Source organism: Sarcophilus harrisii, chromosome 3 (genome assembly GCF_902635505.1).
Source record: "Sarcophilus harrisii chromosome 3, mSarHar1.11, whole genome shotgun sequence".
NCBI classification, from domain to species: domain Eukaryota; kingdom Metazoa; phylum Chordata; class Mammalia; order Dasyuromorphia; family Dasyuridae; genus Sarcophilus; species Sarcophilus harrisii.
Window position 1 is genome coordinate 219,387,719 of NC_045428.1, and position 15,108 is coordinate 219,402,826.

General features: G+C 35.2%; 1 protein-coding gene across 5 annotated transcripts in view; it reads right to left on the reverse strand.

The window, feature by feature from the left end:
• Window positions 1-1,126: 1,126 nt before the first annotated feature.
• PLCXD1 (phosphatidylinositol specific phospholipase C X domain containing 1) overlaps window positions 1,127-15,108 on the reverse strand; it is a 38,245-nt gene continuing 24,263 nt past the window's right edge. For 4 of the 5 annotated variants that reach the window (XM_023500385.2, XM_003765616.4, XM_023500383.2 and 1 more), the window contains 5 exons: window positions 11,864-12,000; window positions 8,967-9,095; window positions 7,460-7,615; window positions 2,800-2,983; window positions 1,127-1,408 (listed from right to left, as the gene is read on the reverse strand). In XM_023500385.2, the coding sequence (XP_023356153.1) occupies window positions 1,170-1,408; window positions 2,800-2,983; window positions 7,460-7,615; window positions 8,967-9,095; window positions 11,864-11,986 (831 nt within the window). In that variant the 5' untranslated portion in view covers window positions 11,987-12,000 and the 3' untranslated portion in view covers window positions 1,127-1,169. The remainder of the gene's footprint in view (window positions 1,409-2,799; window positions 2,984-7,459; window positions 7,616-8,966; window positions 9,096-11,863; window positions 12,001-15,108) is intronic. The other variant, XM_023500384.2, reaches the window with a different exon arrangement.

Here is a 15,108-nt window from a genome sequence, read left to right on the forward strand (position 1 = left end):
GAAAGAAGAAAATTCCTTGAAGAAATAATGGACACCACTCCCATGTATTCAGGAGGTTTAGTCAGTCATTTTCATCAGTAATCTAGATGGATATGCCAGACTGGTAAATTGCAATGGGGATATGTTTCAAATATTGTTTATAAAAAATAATAAAATTTCTAGGAATAATGAGTATATTAATGTCTTTAATCTATGTAATAAATTGTTCTCAAACATCCCAAGAAATGTGTTCCACTTTACCACCAGAAACACTGAAGCAAATCAATCAACCCAGTGGCAAACCTTGAGGGCCAGGGAAGAGGAACGCATACAGGAATTTTTAATGAGGCTAAAAAATAAACTACGAATATAAAATTCTGAGGCAGAATCCAAAACGATTGTACTTCTTCAACAAGAATATAAAAAGCTTTTCGTATTCAATTGGACCAGTGGGTTCATCTTTTGCAATTGTCAAAATGCTATTCTGATGGTCTTTTAAAGAACAATATACAATATATATTGTTCTTTAACAATATAAATGTATGAACATATGAAAGTATACAATGGTGAGTTTCTTTTACCTTAAGGAATCTGCAGTATTTAACATGATTCAGAGAATTTAAATTCACACTGACCTAAGGAGCTCCAGATGGTTCACCCTTTTACCAATGTTCCATAATTATATAATCATATCTTTCTATTAAAGTCCCATTTGGATGCCACATTGTAGAATGTTAATGATTTCAAGTTTTGTTTTTGTTTTTTTGCTGAGGCAATTGGGGTTAAGTGACTTGCCAGGGTCACACAGCTAGGAAGTGTTAAGTGTCTGAGGCCAGATTTGAATTCAAGTCGTCCTGACTTCAGGGCTGGTACTCTATCCACTGCGCCACTTAGCTGCCCCAGTGATCTCAACTTCTTGAGGGCAATCTTTGGCAGCTTAAAAGGTTTTTAGAACAAACTCAGCAGTGATCTAAATTTGGAGAGGAATGATCAGAAGGTGACTGCTAAAAAAATGAATTTTTTGTGAACCACAACAAATTATTAAATTGTCTATTAAGGTAATGGAGGAGTTGCCACATTAATGAAATTATATCCTTAAGTAATTAAGTAATTTTTAGGGAATTAGTCACTTGTTAAACCTAAATAATCAATTTTAAGATTTATTCATAAAAAAATTTTAAAAAACACGATCATTCTATAAGAAGTTTTTGATTGAGAGCAATGACATCACTGACAAAACTGTCAGATCCTATGAAGTCTCCAGCAATGATATTGGTACACTTTGTTCCTGGCCCAGGACATTGTTTCTGAACCCATGCATCCAGGTATGGGAGGCTGGGCAAAGTCATCTTCTTGAGTGATCCAGATGGATGAGCCATGATATATTGAAAGTTTTCAGTAAGGTTAATCCCTGCAACAAATAATTCATCTGAAATAAGAAAACATTAGAAAATTGCATCTGTCAAAAACATCATACTGTTAATGAATTGAACCAGCTACACCCAGTGAAAGAACTCTGGAAGATGACTATGAACCACTACATGGAATTCCCAATCCCTATATTTTTGTCCGCCTGCATTTTTTATTTCCTTCACATGCTAATTGTACACTATTTCAGAATCCGATTCTTTTTGTACAGCAAAGTAACTGTTTGGACATGTATACTTATATTGTATTTAATTTATACTTTAACATATTTAACATTATTGGTCAACCCGCCATTTGGGGGGCGGGGGGAAGGTAAGGAGGGGAAAAATTGGAACAAAAGATTTGGCAATTGTCTATGCTGTAAAATTACCCATGTATATAACTTGTAAATAAAAAGCTATAATAAAAAAAAAAATCATACTGTAGACATATAATCTATCACAGAAGGCTCTGTTGAGTGCTTCCATCAGTGTGTGTGAAGTTGAGTAGTGTGGTTTAGGGGAGTGATAGACATGAGTTGTAGATCCAGCCCTGCTGTGAGCTGTGTGACCCTTCTCAAAGTGGATCTATTTGGGTCCCATTTATCTCATCTGTAAAATGAGGAGGCACAACAAGGTGACCTTTAAGGACCTTTAGCTCTAAAATTATATAATCTGTATAGTCTTATATCGCAGTTTTTAACTGGTTCTCTAGTGACGGTGAGCAGTCTGACAAGGTTTGTTTTGTGTTGTCTTGGAATTAGTTTTGGGGACTTTTTAAATTTGTTTTTAAAAGATGTTGATCAATAGAATCTAGATTGTGCATGGAATAGTTTTAGAATTATCAATCAGTAGTAACATGTATTTAGCTACTTCATAATATGTTGTCCAGTCAGTTATGTCCAACTCTTTGTGACCCCATGAACCAATTAACACCAAGACTGTCTTGTGGGGGTTTTCTTGACAAAAATACCAGATAACTTGACCAGGGTCACATAGGTAGGGAGTGCTGAGGCCAGATTTGAATTTAAACCCCTCTGAGTGCACGACCCATGCTCTATCACCTGAGCTACCTAGCTGCCTCCTACCTAACTCTTTGCTTGCTGCATAACAAAGATCCTTAAACATAGTAGGCACTTGGTGACTATTTCTTATTAATTGATGCCTGAGATTAGGTGAATGAGAATGGTATAGTCCCACATAAACTTTGGATCTACTGTAACCTTTTTAACATTCAAGTTACTGTTAATTTCATCACTACATCAAATTGGGCAACTCACTGTTTCAGAGAAGGTTTTCCTTCTCAAAAACATGCCAACGTGGTTTACCATCCAAATGATTAAAAATTAGTGTATCAAAAAACACCAGAGTATCCTTGAAGACAGTATAAAAATAACTATTTTAAATATTTTACCTGGGCGTCCAGATTCTTTCATTGATTCCAAAAAGCAAATCAGATCATCTGTTTTCACCTTATTTCCCCACCAATAGGGAATTCCAGGCCATAGCTCCTTATGACTATGTACAGCACTCTCATTTTCATATGAGACAATAACCCTATAACCGTGTCTCCAAAGTTGCTTCAATGTTAACAGTTCCTAAAAGGCATTCAGAATTGGGAAAGGTTATTGATAACCAGTAGGCTTGGGTTTGGAGGAGTTTCAACTCTCTTGACTGCAAAAATTACTACACCTGTGTTGACAGTATTTACCTGGATCTTTTTGTTTTTTTTAAACTAAAAACAATTTCAGGCACATATTTACAAGAGAAATTGCTTTTCCTCAAAAAGATCACTATTAGAAATAATAATTGTTTTGATTTATAGCACAATATGATGCAAATATCAATGTCTTATCAATAAAATCATGCTTAAAACACCAATCTTTCCCATTTTCTACCCACAACATTTGTAAGATTCTATACTTAGAACAACTACCAAAAAACAGCATTGTTTTAATGAAAAATCTAAGCCTCCTAATGAGTAATCCTCTAGAAGTGAAGAATGTTGGCATTAGACATCTTAGACTTGGAAGAAATTTCAGAGGCCATCTAGTCCAAACAATTCCTACACAGGAATTCCTTCTATAGCATTCCCAGCATGGAGTTATCCAGCCTTTGCTTGAAGATGCTTGAAGAATCGCTAAATCCCAGTTCTTGCCTTTAGGTTCAAGATTGATGCCAAGAGCATGAGTATGGCTCATCTTTTGTTTTTACAACTAAAGTTATTCAAAATAAGCTTTTCTTATAAGGATGGCAACTGTGAAGGAATGGTAAGAAGACTGAATCCTTAGAGTTGGTTTTAAAACTTGCTGTCTGAGTCTGTTTCCTCATCTGGGAAATTCAGATATAAGCACCTACCTTATATACCTGGTGGAGTTTTTGTGAAAGTCAAGCAAGGTAATTTATTTTAAGTATTTTGTTTATTGTGAAGGGGAGAAAAAGAAAGGAGGAGCAAAAGGAATGAAAAAAGGAAGGGAGGGAAAAGTGTGAGGAAGGAAAGGACTTATTAAATGTTTGCTAGTGCCAAATAATCTTAAATAACAGATATAACCTCATTTTATCATCTTCCCAGCAGGATGGGAGATAGATACTGTGTTTTTCCCCATTTTACAGTTTGGGAAATTGAGGCAGTTAATTTGATCAGGGTGCGAGCTAGTTTCTGAGGCTATATTTGAAATCGGATCTTCCTGATTTTAAGGCCTCTGGATAGGCATAGGGATGGGACATGGGATTACACTAATATATAAAATTCCTCTAGAAGAACAGACCAGCATCATCTCTACTATTTATGATCTTAGAAAGCTGAATAAAAACTGAGAGATTAAGCAATTTCCCCAGAATCACAGAGTTAATATACATTGGAGGCAAAACTTGAACCAGTCTCTGACTTCAAAGTGAACTCTATCCACTGTGGCGCACAGTCTATCAAACTATAAAGTTCTGTACAAATGTATATATAATTATATAGTATCACGTACAGCATAAATATGAATATAATATATAAATATATATACAATTATATAGTATGTCTTATTATTATTAAATCCAATCCATTTTATGCATTTCTGCTTATTTGGTCTCTTATTGGCATGCCAAGCCACCTTACTTTTGTCTCTGTTTGAGCCTAATAATTAGAAGATAAAAAATATATTCAAAAAAAGCACAAATTTTCATACTACATGTGGATAAAAAAAAAATCTTATTTTTCATATCACTAGGCCTGAATGAAACTGCTTATCCTTCGATAGCATAAAAAGGACTAATGTTTTGTTGGAGAGGGGAGAGATATGTATATGTGTTTGAATTTATATAAGGGATAGGAACACTACATCATTCCAAGTCACAGTATATTAATTTTGATCCCATTCATTTAAGAAAATTCTAGACATGAAATGAAGAAAACCTCAAATCTTAAGAAAGAAGGACTGTAACTCTGCTGACATTTAGATTAGCTATTGTAATAAACATTAACCTCTGTGGGAACTTCTTGTTTATGCAGGAAGTTTTTGAAAGCCTTCAAAAAAAATCAGAGCAACCTATTTAAAAAAGTTCATGCAGAAAATTGACAAGAGAGAACAGTATGTTCACATTTTTGGAGCTTATTAAGCATATTATGCTGTATCTTTATGAACTTGGATTAAATATCATTATAAAATGTGATAGGAAAATAATTTCATGTGCTCAATCAGCTCTCAAAATCCTTTGGGTTTTATTTTGTTTTTTAATCTGGGTTAACAAATGCTGATTTTATTTAGGTTTATGGATCACATCTGGAGTACTTTGCTTAATTACTTGCTTTGTGGTCATAGCCTCCTGGGATTTAGTATTGAAAGGGATCTAGGAGATCACCTAATCCCTCTCTCATTTTACAGATGAAGAAAGCAACCTGGAAAGGTTTTTTTTTATGACTTTTTTTTAAGGCTGTAGAATTAATATTTACAAGCAGATAGCACATTTTTTCTTAGAAGGCTTTCTGTGCAAGCTATATATCTAGACAAAGTCCTGATTCCTGCAAATGCTAGCCCTCCCCCCCACCAAAAAAAAGTACTTTGTATTTATTTTGTAGATATTTATTTATATGCAATTATCTGTATGAAATTCTTTAATCTGATGGCACAACTTCACCACCTACTCAGTGGCTTTGCCCCCAGTGAGTCAATAAGGCTGCTATGTGCTGAGCATTATATTGTATCCTTGGAAAAGTTAAGAAGCAAGAGGAAGCAATCTAATCATAACATCCTGCCACATCAGCTAAAAAGAAGAGGAATTTTTTTTTTTTTTTTAAACACTGAGAGGATCCCAGGAAATAATGTGCACACCACCAAAACATAGCAATGTCTTTTGAAGGTATTGGTGCAATGCATTAGAGCACCAGGCCTGGCAACAGGAAGACCTAATCTAACTTTATTCTCTTATTATCTCTGGCATCCTGTGTCATTTTAACCACTTTGCTTCAGTTTCTTCAACTATAAAATAATACCTGCTTCACAAGGTTTTTCTGAAGATCCAATGAGATAAGCCATATATATGCTTACTCTCTTCCTCTTTCACTTATGCAGGTTATTTGTGTAATTAAACTTATCTAAAAATTCAGAAGTTTCTATTATTTCACATGTATAGGTACTCTTACTACCAAGGCAGGCCCCTATTTATCCATTCCATATTCCATGGCCTTAGTGTCTTTAAACATGGGCATCATGGATTGCTGTGGCCAAAAAAAAAGGATCATCTCACAGTCACCATAGATTACCCTTTTTTTTTTTTTTTTTTTGGCCACAGCAATCCATGATTTTCTGTCCTAACTTGTCTGGTCCACCAATGATAGATAGACACAGATATATAACTGTACATCACCAAGCCTAAACTTTAATCTTTTCTTTATTTGGACCTGGCAGGACTTAGATTCTACTACTAGTTTTTGTGAACCCAGGGTTTCTTCCATAGCATTATGAGGACTTCAGTAGAAAATTGTCCAGCTACTTACTATAAAAACTTTGTCTGTCTTTCAGAGATTGAGTTGCCGTCTAGGTTGTTGAGGGTTTTATCCCTTTAAGTACTAAAAAAGCCTCAGTTTTAGTCATTTGAGATAGCTACACATATACACATCTAACAAGCAAATTAATAAAACTGAGATTCCTAAACAAATTTGAGCAGCAATGAAAAGAGCACTGGATTTAGTCACAAGGTACTTTCTTTGGGCTTCTATATTTTTCGTATGTAAAATGAGGGGGTTGTAATAATAAACTCTAAATTCTCTTCTAGAAATCTCTAACAATGTGTTCCATGAATAAATATGTATTTGAATTTTGAACTAAATTTTTAGATTCATAAAATCATAAGTCTATACCTGGAAGGGACTCAGAAGCTATCTAATTCAATTCCTTCATTTTACAGATGAGGAAACTAAGGTCCAGGAAGGTTAAATCCATGGTCACTTAGTGTCAGAGGTGGGATTTGAACACAGGATCTGTAACTCAAAGACATTGCAAATCATATTGCTTCAAGTTCTACTAGGTTTTACTTGGCATCCAATAGCTCAACAACCTTCTCAAAAAAAAAAAAAAACAAACTTAACATGTGAAGATTCTACATCTGCACTTGCCTGGGGAAGAAAGAAAGGAATACATTTATTAAGCATCTGTTATGTACTAGGCACCCTGCTAAGCCCAAAAGCCACCCGAGTATTTAACTCTACATACTCTCTTCATTCTTCTTTTTTCAAGCTGGGCCCACTTAGTTGTTCTAGGGAAACCATTGTCAATTTTCTGCATGAACTTCTTTAATTTGTTGCTCTAAATTATTATTTTTTTTTTGAGAACCATCAGAGACTGCTATTTATCACTATAGCTCAGTAGTTTAATATTGGTATCAGAGAGAGTTGCAGATATTCTCATAGGAATTAAGGACCATTCTGCCTTATATCTTCTTTAGAACTTGGGGTTTTCTTTATCTCACATCTGGAGTTTTCTCAGCCCAGTTTTTTTTTTTTGTTGTTGTTGTTATTGTTGTTTTGTTTTTTACTCAGTCAAGGGAAAAAAAAACTAAACTGGAGGAACATGAAATATTTCACTTACACCTCTGGGACATAGTGTTTTTCCAAAAATGTTTTTTATACAGGTGACAAGATACTGATGAAGTTCATCTGTCATTCCTTCAAAATTCCTGCAGGCCAATATCACCACCTCCTTAGGGTGATTCTGTAACCACTCTGAGATGTCTGTTAAGGTATCCTGTGAAAGAAAAAAAATTCAAAATAAAACATTGAAAGGTACAAATAGAGCTCAATATTGAGAAGATAATATTCTTGCTTTTAGGTTGAAACTATTAAATAATTTTAAGTCTTCAAGCTATCAAATTGCTGTCATTAAAATAAATTATATGTTTGTATTTTTGTATAAAGTTTCCAACCTAAGCAGTTATATTTAACTATAAAACACAAAGTTAGATTGAAAAATAGTAATAGGCAGTTACATAAAATTAAAATTGCGCCACTCCATCAAAGTCAGTTCTGTTAAAAGAGTTTTGCATTGAACCTTGAGAGGTCAATAAATAGAAATATATTGACTCGTGGCAATGGATAATTTTAAAGACCTACATAGAAAAACTTCTGAGTACATTTCTTCAAAGTATCCACATTAAAAATAGCAAACAATTCACTGAGTTTTGGCATCAGTCTAAAAGATTTAGCCAAATTTGCGGGATCTAATCCCTCTTTTCAAGACATGCAAGAACAGTCTTGGAAATTGTACAAGTCTTTACTGACAGGATATTGATAAGAAAACAAAAAACTGATGCCATTTTATTTCAACCATCCAAACCTTGCCATGAATAGATTTCACTTATGAAAGAAAATGATAGAAAACATTACCCAATGGGAACCAGATTTCAGACTGTATGAGAAATTCTTTCTTTGCTTTGCTACAAATACTTTTTTGCCAAATACTTTTTCTGCTAAATCCCCACTTTCATACTAAGAAAGGTAAAAGGGGAAAGAACATTTTATTACCTGAGCTGAGTAGCCATTATTCCCATGCTGACCATTTCTAAAGCCATCAAGGCCAGTATTTCTTCACCTAACTCTCAAAGCCAAAGAAAGCCACATAGTGGGTGAATTTATTGCTCCACTTAGCCTCTCTGCTACTATCCAGAGGAAAAATAACTATCTCCTCTCCCTCCACAAGCTTATTTAGACTCAGGACAAAGAACATGCATCACAGTTCTTTTTCTTTTAGTAGATTAGAGAGCTCTCATAGAGGTCTCTCTAATAGAGACCTATTTATTATAATAAATACAGGCTCGTAAAAGATACTTTGCATCCTAAATCACTTAATTTACTATCAAAGAAGAGCTTGAACATTGGCACATTATTTTTTAAAAAATCAGTCTTCTGTAGATGAGACTTATTTCCCTGGAAATCTGTGTTGATTTAAGAACTATATTTGATTAAAAGTCAAATCAAAATGGATAAATCCAAACCTAGATATGGTTTCCTAGCCAATTCAAAATTCAGTTTATAGCAAGTCAGCTGATCTTAACACTTCATCAGTTTCCCATTAAATTATACATTCCATATTTTAGTACCTCTACTAAAGCTGTTGTATATATGAGATGGACAAAGTGCAAATTCTTCTCAGAGCCATCAATCATGTGAGCAATCCTCAGATCAAAATACCGGATGCCAGCATCCAGCTGCTCAGTTATATTCAGTGCCTACAAGGTAGAGATCACCATAAACATCTTGGTTCACTGCAGGGAACACTTAGTTCCTCCTATAATCAGTTGCATCATCAGGAGTCTGTGAAACAGACAAAACAATTTTTGGTGCCTTCATGGGCACCTTTTGAGCATTAGGGCGCACATTATTATAAGAATAAAACATGGTAGTAATAATATTGGCTACTGTATAAATAAATACCAGAGAATTTGATCTGTGAGATAAATCACCATCTTAATGATTCTCAGAGAATCTGTGGTCACAGAAGGCTCAAGGAGGGAAGAGAAGTAGTAATGATACAGAAGAAAACAAACTTAATGAAACATTAAGAAACTACACAGAAAAGAGGGGAAAGAAGTTCATAAGGAGATATGAACACTGCAGTTATTAATAATATGATTAATTTATTACAGATTTCAAACATTGTAGAGTTTCAAGGTTTCAAACACATACAATCCTATTTCCATTCTTTTTATGTTGAAATGTAGATGTTTACTAGTGTGCAGTAAGATCATAATTTGAAAAAAAAATTTAAGCACTTTAAGCAAACAAAAATACCACCTACACCTATGGAATTTCCTCCTCATTTGCTTACCAAAAGATGCTCCCTATAGTCCATGGAGTAGCATATCTAAGAGATCTGTGGTGAGCCCAGCAGGAATTAGGAAAAAACATTTGGATTGGAGATCATGTCTTAACCAGATATTATTAAATAAGGAAAAATCTGAACTGACGATTTACCCTTAAGGTCCTCCAGACACATGTGAATGGAAAAGAAAGACCTAATTGAGAGATAGCCCAGACAGATAACTTACACAGAGGGTAACAATCACACTTTTGTATAACAGGTGTGATATGTGGAACCCCTGATTTACTATAGTCGAGGACACATCCCAGAATTGGACATGATTCTTGGTTCCTTTCTGAGGAATATCACCCTGATACATTTAAAATTAGAGATCAGTCTCTTATCATATGAGTTTCTGACATGACCGTTTAACTGAAACTGCTCTCTCCAGTTACCAGTGATACTTTAATTGCCTAATCTAATGGGATTTTCTCAATCTTTATCTTTCTTGATGTCTCTGAAGCCTTTTACACTTCCTAGATTCTTTTCTCTCCATGATTCCAATACTGTTTTCTGCTAGTTCTCTTACCTCTGTGACTAGTTCTGTCTCCTTTGCTAAATCTTCATCTCTGTTACATCCCAATTAACTGTAGGTGTCCCCAAGGGCTCTGTCCTGGGTCTTCTCTTTATATATCATCTCATTTGATGAGCTCATCAATTTCTATGGTTCTAATTACCAACATTTTACAGATGATTTTGAGATTTATACATCTAGCCTTAGTCTCTCTCCAAGCTACAATCTTGTATCATCAAATGTCTTTTGGGCATTTCAAACTAGATGTTCCATAGGCATCTCAAAACAGAACTCAGCTGAACACATATCCCCTCTCAAACCCTCCTCTCTTCCATACTTTCTTATTACTGTCAAGCAGATTACTATATTTTCAGTCACTCAGGCTAACAATCTCTATTCCTCATTCCCATTTACCTCATATGACCAATCTGTTGTCAGATCTTGCTTCTATCCTCACAATTCATATATGGCCCCTTCGTTCGACTTGCAGAGTCACCAATTTAATTTAGAGGCTTTCATTACCTCTTACTAAAATATTGCAATATAGCCTTCTAATTGTTATCCCCATCTCCTCTCTCCTCTGTTCAACCACCAAAGTGATTTTTATAAAATGTAGGGCTGACCCTGTCACTTTTCTACTCAATAAACTCCACTAACTCCCTATGACCTCCAGGGTCAACTATAAACATCTTTCGCATTCAAAACTCTTCACAACCTGGACCCTTTCTTCCTTTCTTGTCTCATTACTATGTGCTAAAAGGGGGCATTTTGCCTGGCTGCTAGGTGAATTGCTTACCCTATTCCAACTTAGCAGCCAACCAAAAACCATTAAGTAATCAGACAAAAAAGTTACACAGTCTAAAATGGACAGCAGAGTCTACTTTTAGGCTTGCTTGGAAATAGATTTACCTAAGAAAAAGGACTCAGAGAAGGAAGAAGGATTTCCTAGAATCAAAGAGAAAAAGTGACCCAGATGTCTAATATCAGATACAGGTAGAGGGACATACAAAACATGAAAGTAACCAATCAGATGGCAAAGTAGATAAAGCACTGGAACTAGAATCAGAAAGGCCTGAGTTCAAGTTTGAACTCCAACACTAGGTGTATGATCCTGGGCAAATCACTTAATCTGTCTGCCCCAATTTCCTCATTTATAAAATGGAGATAATGACATCACCTATCTTCCTAGGGTCATTGTTAGGATAAAATGAAGTTATAATTGTGAAGTGGTTTGTAAACCCTAAAAGGCCATATAAATGATAACATAATTATTATAATGATTGATAGTGTAAAAAGTGGGGGGGGGGGAAAGAGTCAAAAGGAATCTACCCCACAGAAAGAACTAGGTTAATGGAAAGAAGAGGGTAAAAGGAACACTGAATAAGGAAAGAAACAAGGTAGATGGGCACACCTCCTAATACAACCCCCAGGTCTGTCTCAGCCTCACACCTTTCCTCCGATCTTCTTTATGGGGGTCAAAACATCTCTACTGTAAGCCCATCTTAGACAATTAAATTGCTATGTGATCCCAAAAGGATGGCAGCCATGTTTGTAATCTCACTAGCCATAAATGCCCAAGCCAACACACTACAACAGCACAAAACCATTAAAAGCCTTATTACCTGTGTGGTCGACCATTTTAATATCACTGGATGGATGATGCATGGAAACACTTTATTTAATACCTGCAGCAGCTTTGATTGATTTTGAGATATTGGAGATTTCTTATTCAAGCAGTAGGTCATTGTATCATGGCTCCCTGTAAATAGAAATAAAGTCTTATCTCCTGTTTTTGGACTAATTTAAAAAAAATGTAGTAGCTTACATATTATGGCTAGATAGGTAAATAGATAGCTATAGATATAGAACAATAGTTATATTATGTATGTATGAGTATATGTGTGTATATCTATACACACACACACACACACACGTACATACACATATAGTCTAGTACTGTATATAATAGGGTAGCAGCTAGGTGACAAGTATAAAGTGTAAGCCCTGAAGTCAGGAGAATCTCATTTCAAATACAGTTTCAAACATTTTTTTACTGACTATGTGACGTTAGGTAAGTCACTTAACCCTGCTTATCTCAGTTTTCTCATCTGTAAAATGAACTGGAAAAGGAAATGGCAAACCATTCCAGTATCTTCATTAAGAAAATTCCAAATGGGATTACAAAAAATTGAATATGACTGAAATAACAACCACCACAAAATACATAACGGGAGGATGGAGCTGAGCATGTATCCTAGCCTTTTCTGATACATGTGCTCTGAACTCTTCATCCCTGCTATATATACATTCTATAAGTTTATTATAAAATTTTGAATATCATAGTTTGCATTTAGATAATATGACATCTTATACTTGTGAAAGTTCTTTGCTCTGAGGAACTCTGTGAAGTAGATACTAGAGACATTATTATCTCTGTTCCAAAGAGAAATGGAAAATTTTGGCTTCAATCTTTTCGAGATTGATATAACATTGCTACCCTTTATACATTTCAACCAAAGTGACTTCTTGTTCCTCTAACTCGGCAATCCATCTCTCCTATGTCCCTTTACATGAGCCATAACCTCCTTGCCTAAAATATACTTTTTCCTTACTTCCCATCTCATAGGCCTACTCAGGTTGCAAGTGTTTTCCTCAGTTTGAAGTTAAACTTCTGTTTGCGTCCTCACTTTCCTGTCTCCAGATTACTTTGCTTGGCTCCAGCCACCCATAGATTAAAAGCTAGTTCCAGTCTAGTTGATATTAATTGGTGTCAGAAGTGGGCTGGACGCAGAATCACGTCACTGAACTTTCTAGTACCAGTGGGAGTGGACTAAGTACCATCAGACATTTATTTCTCCAGAGTACAATATACTCCCTGAGCTGGTGTCTTCTGCCCTTGTTCCTATTCCCATCTCCTGGGCTCCTTTGGTTGAATTTGCAGTTCTTTATTAAAAAAAACAAAACTCCAAGGTCCCTTCCTAATCCAGTTTCTCAGGTCCTTCTGGTAAGGAAATGTTCTCTAAACTGCACTCTCTCTGCTCCTTTATGAATTTGGGGCTTCTCTGCATGCCTCTATAAAATGGCAACTGTATGTCTACCAACATGCCTTTATAAATTAAATGCCTCTGCTAAACCAGTTCTGTTTGCAGGCTATGTTGGAATTAGTTGGGATGGTACAAAGTCAGACTAGCAAAGTTTATGTAACTGTTAAAAACATCTGTAGAATGAGTTTTAAGGAAAAATAAGGATTAAGTTTTATAAAAGTTTTTCAAGGTAAATGACAAAATTAATAGCTTCATTGTTCTAGGGCAATGAAGGAATGGAGCTAGTTTACAAGTGATCCCAGAAAGAAGTAAGAAAAAAAATGATTTGTATTTTACACAGTCTCTTGTTAACCCTTCCCTGACTTTGCAGTTTTTATCCTACTTTGTTAATAATCTTCATCCACCCATCTCTAAACAAATTAAACTGACTGTTTCTGATTGGCAACATACTCAAAGCTCAAATTTTCATAATAGATAAATTTTGGAAGCCAATTGTATACAGATGTATACAGTTCTTGAAGTAAACAGTTTAAATCTTTTGCTTTTCTAAAAATTTACTATTCCATTAATTAGAAAACGTTTACATCTTTATCTCATTATCTTGTCTAATCATTTCCTTTTAGGAGTATATCATCCGGATATAATTTGAAAACACATATAGATTAAAATTGTAAGATATTTGCATTTACAAAACTTCTTGATTATAGAAATTTACTATAAAAGGAAAAAGGAAAGACATAATTATAAAACAATGTTATATATTACAGCAGGAGAGAAAGACTTCCTAGCTCTACTTGATTCCAGGCACAACTCATACCTGGCAGCTTATCAAATAGTTACAGTGCATCAAAATCAAAGCTTCCTTTTCAGAGAGGAAACAGCCCAATAGAGAAAAATAGATTTTTGACAATCCTATCAGGCCATGCCTAAATCATTTTCCAAGCACAGACATCCATTTTCAGCAGTTTCCAAACTGCAACATATACCATCTTTCTATTATTGACTTCACATTAATTCAGACAACTAATGTTATGCCACAGTTCTCTTTAACTGTTCTGACTTGGTTTCCCCTGAACTAATTTCCTTTGTCTCAGTTTCCTTAGCTGTTCTGTTAAATCCCCTTAGTTGTAAAAACCTACTCTAGTCCATTAAGGTTGGGAATCGTTTACTCTAAGGTTATATATTGCTAGCAAGATAAACAAGAGAGCAGAACTCCTGACCCTCCCCTGTCCTCAAGAATTTACAATATCCCTCTAAAATATTCTAAGATACCTCACTGATATCTTTATCTCTGGGTATTCAGACATCCTGTCTCTGGGCTTTTAGGAATTATGGTCTCCCCCCAACCTGACAGAAGCCTTCCCGCCTTTTTTACCTTCTTTGTCTAAAGAATATTTAAGGTCCTGAGATACACCCATTCTTGGCTGCTTCATTCTTTGAGATGACAGCCCTGGGACCAACATGGATTCCTTGGTCCCAGTATATCTTTATCTCTATCTGACTGGATAATTTGAGGCGAGAGTCCTGTCCAGTCAATTATACTCTCCAATTAATAAACTATTGAAAACTCTCTAATCTCTCTCCTGCCTCAGTTTCTCCGGCATTACACTATTACTGTAATCAAAGCTCAAAACAATAGTAAATTGTAATCCCTGGAATTTTTACCTTAAAGAGCAAAATTTCACTGGCCACAACTTAGGACTTGAATATCTGTCTCGATGTTTCCCTAACTGTTAATACTTCATTTATCCTTTACTTATAAATTAAAACTACCCATATTCTGGGGTTTCAATACATCAGCAAATACCTGATAGTTAACTCAT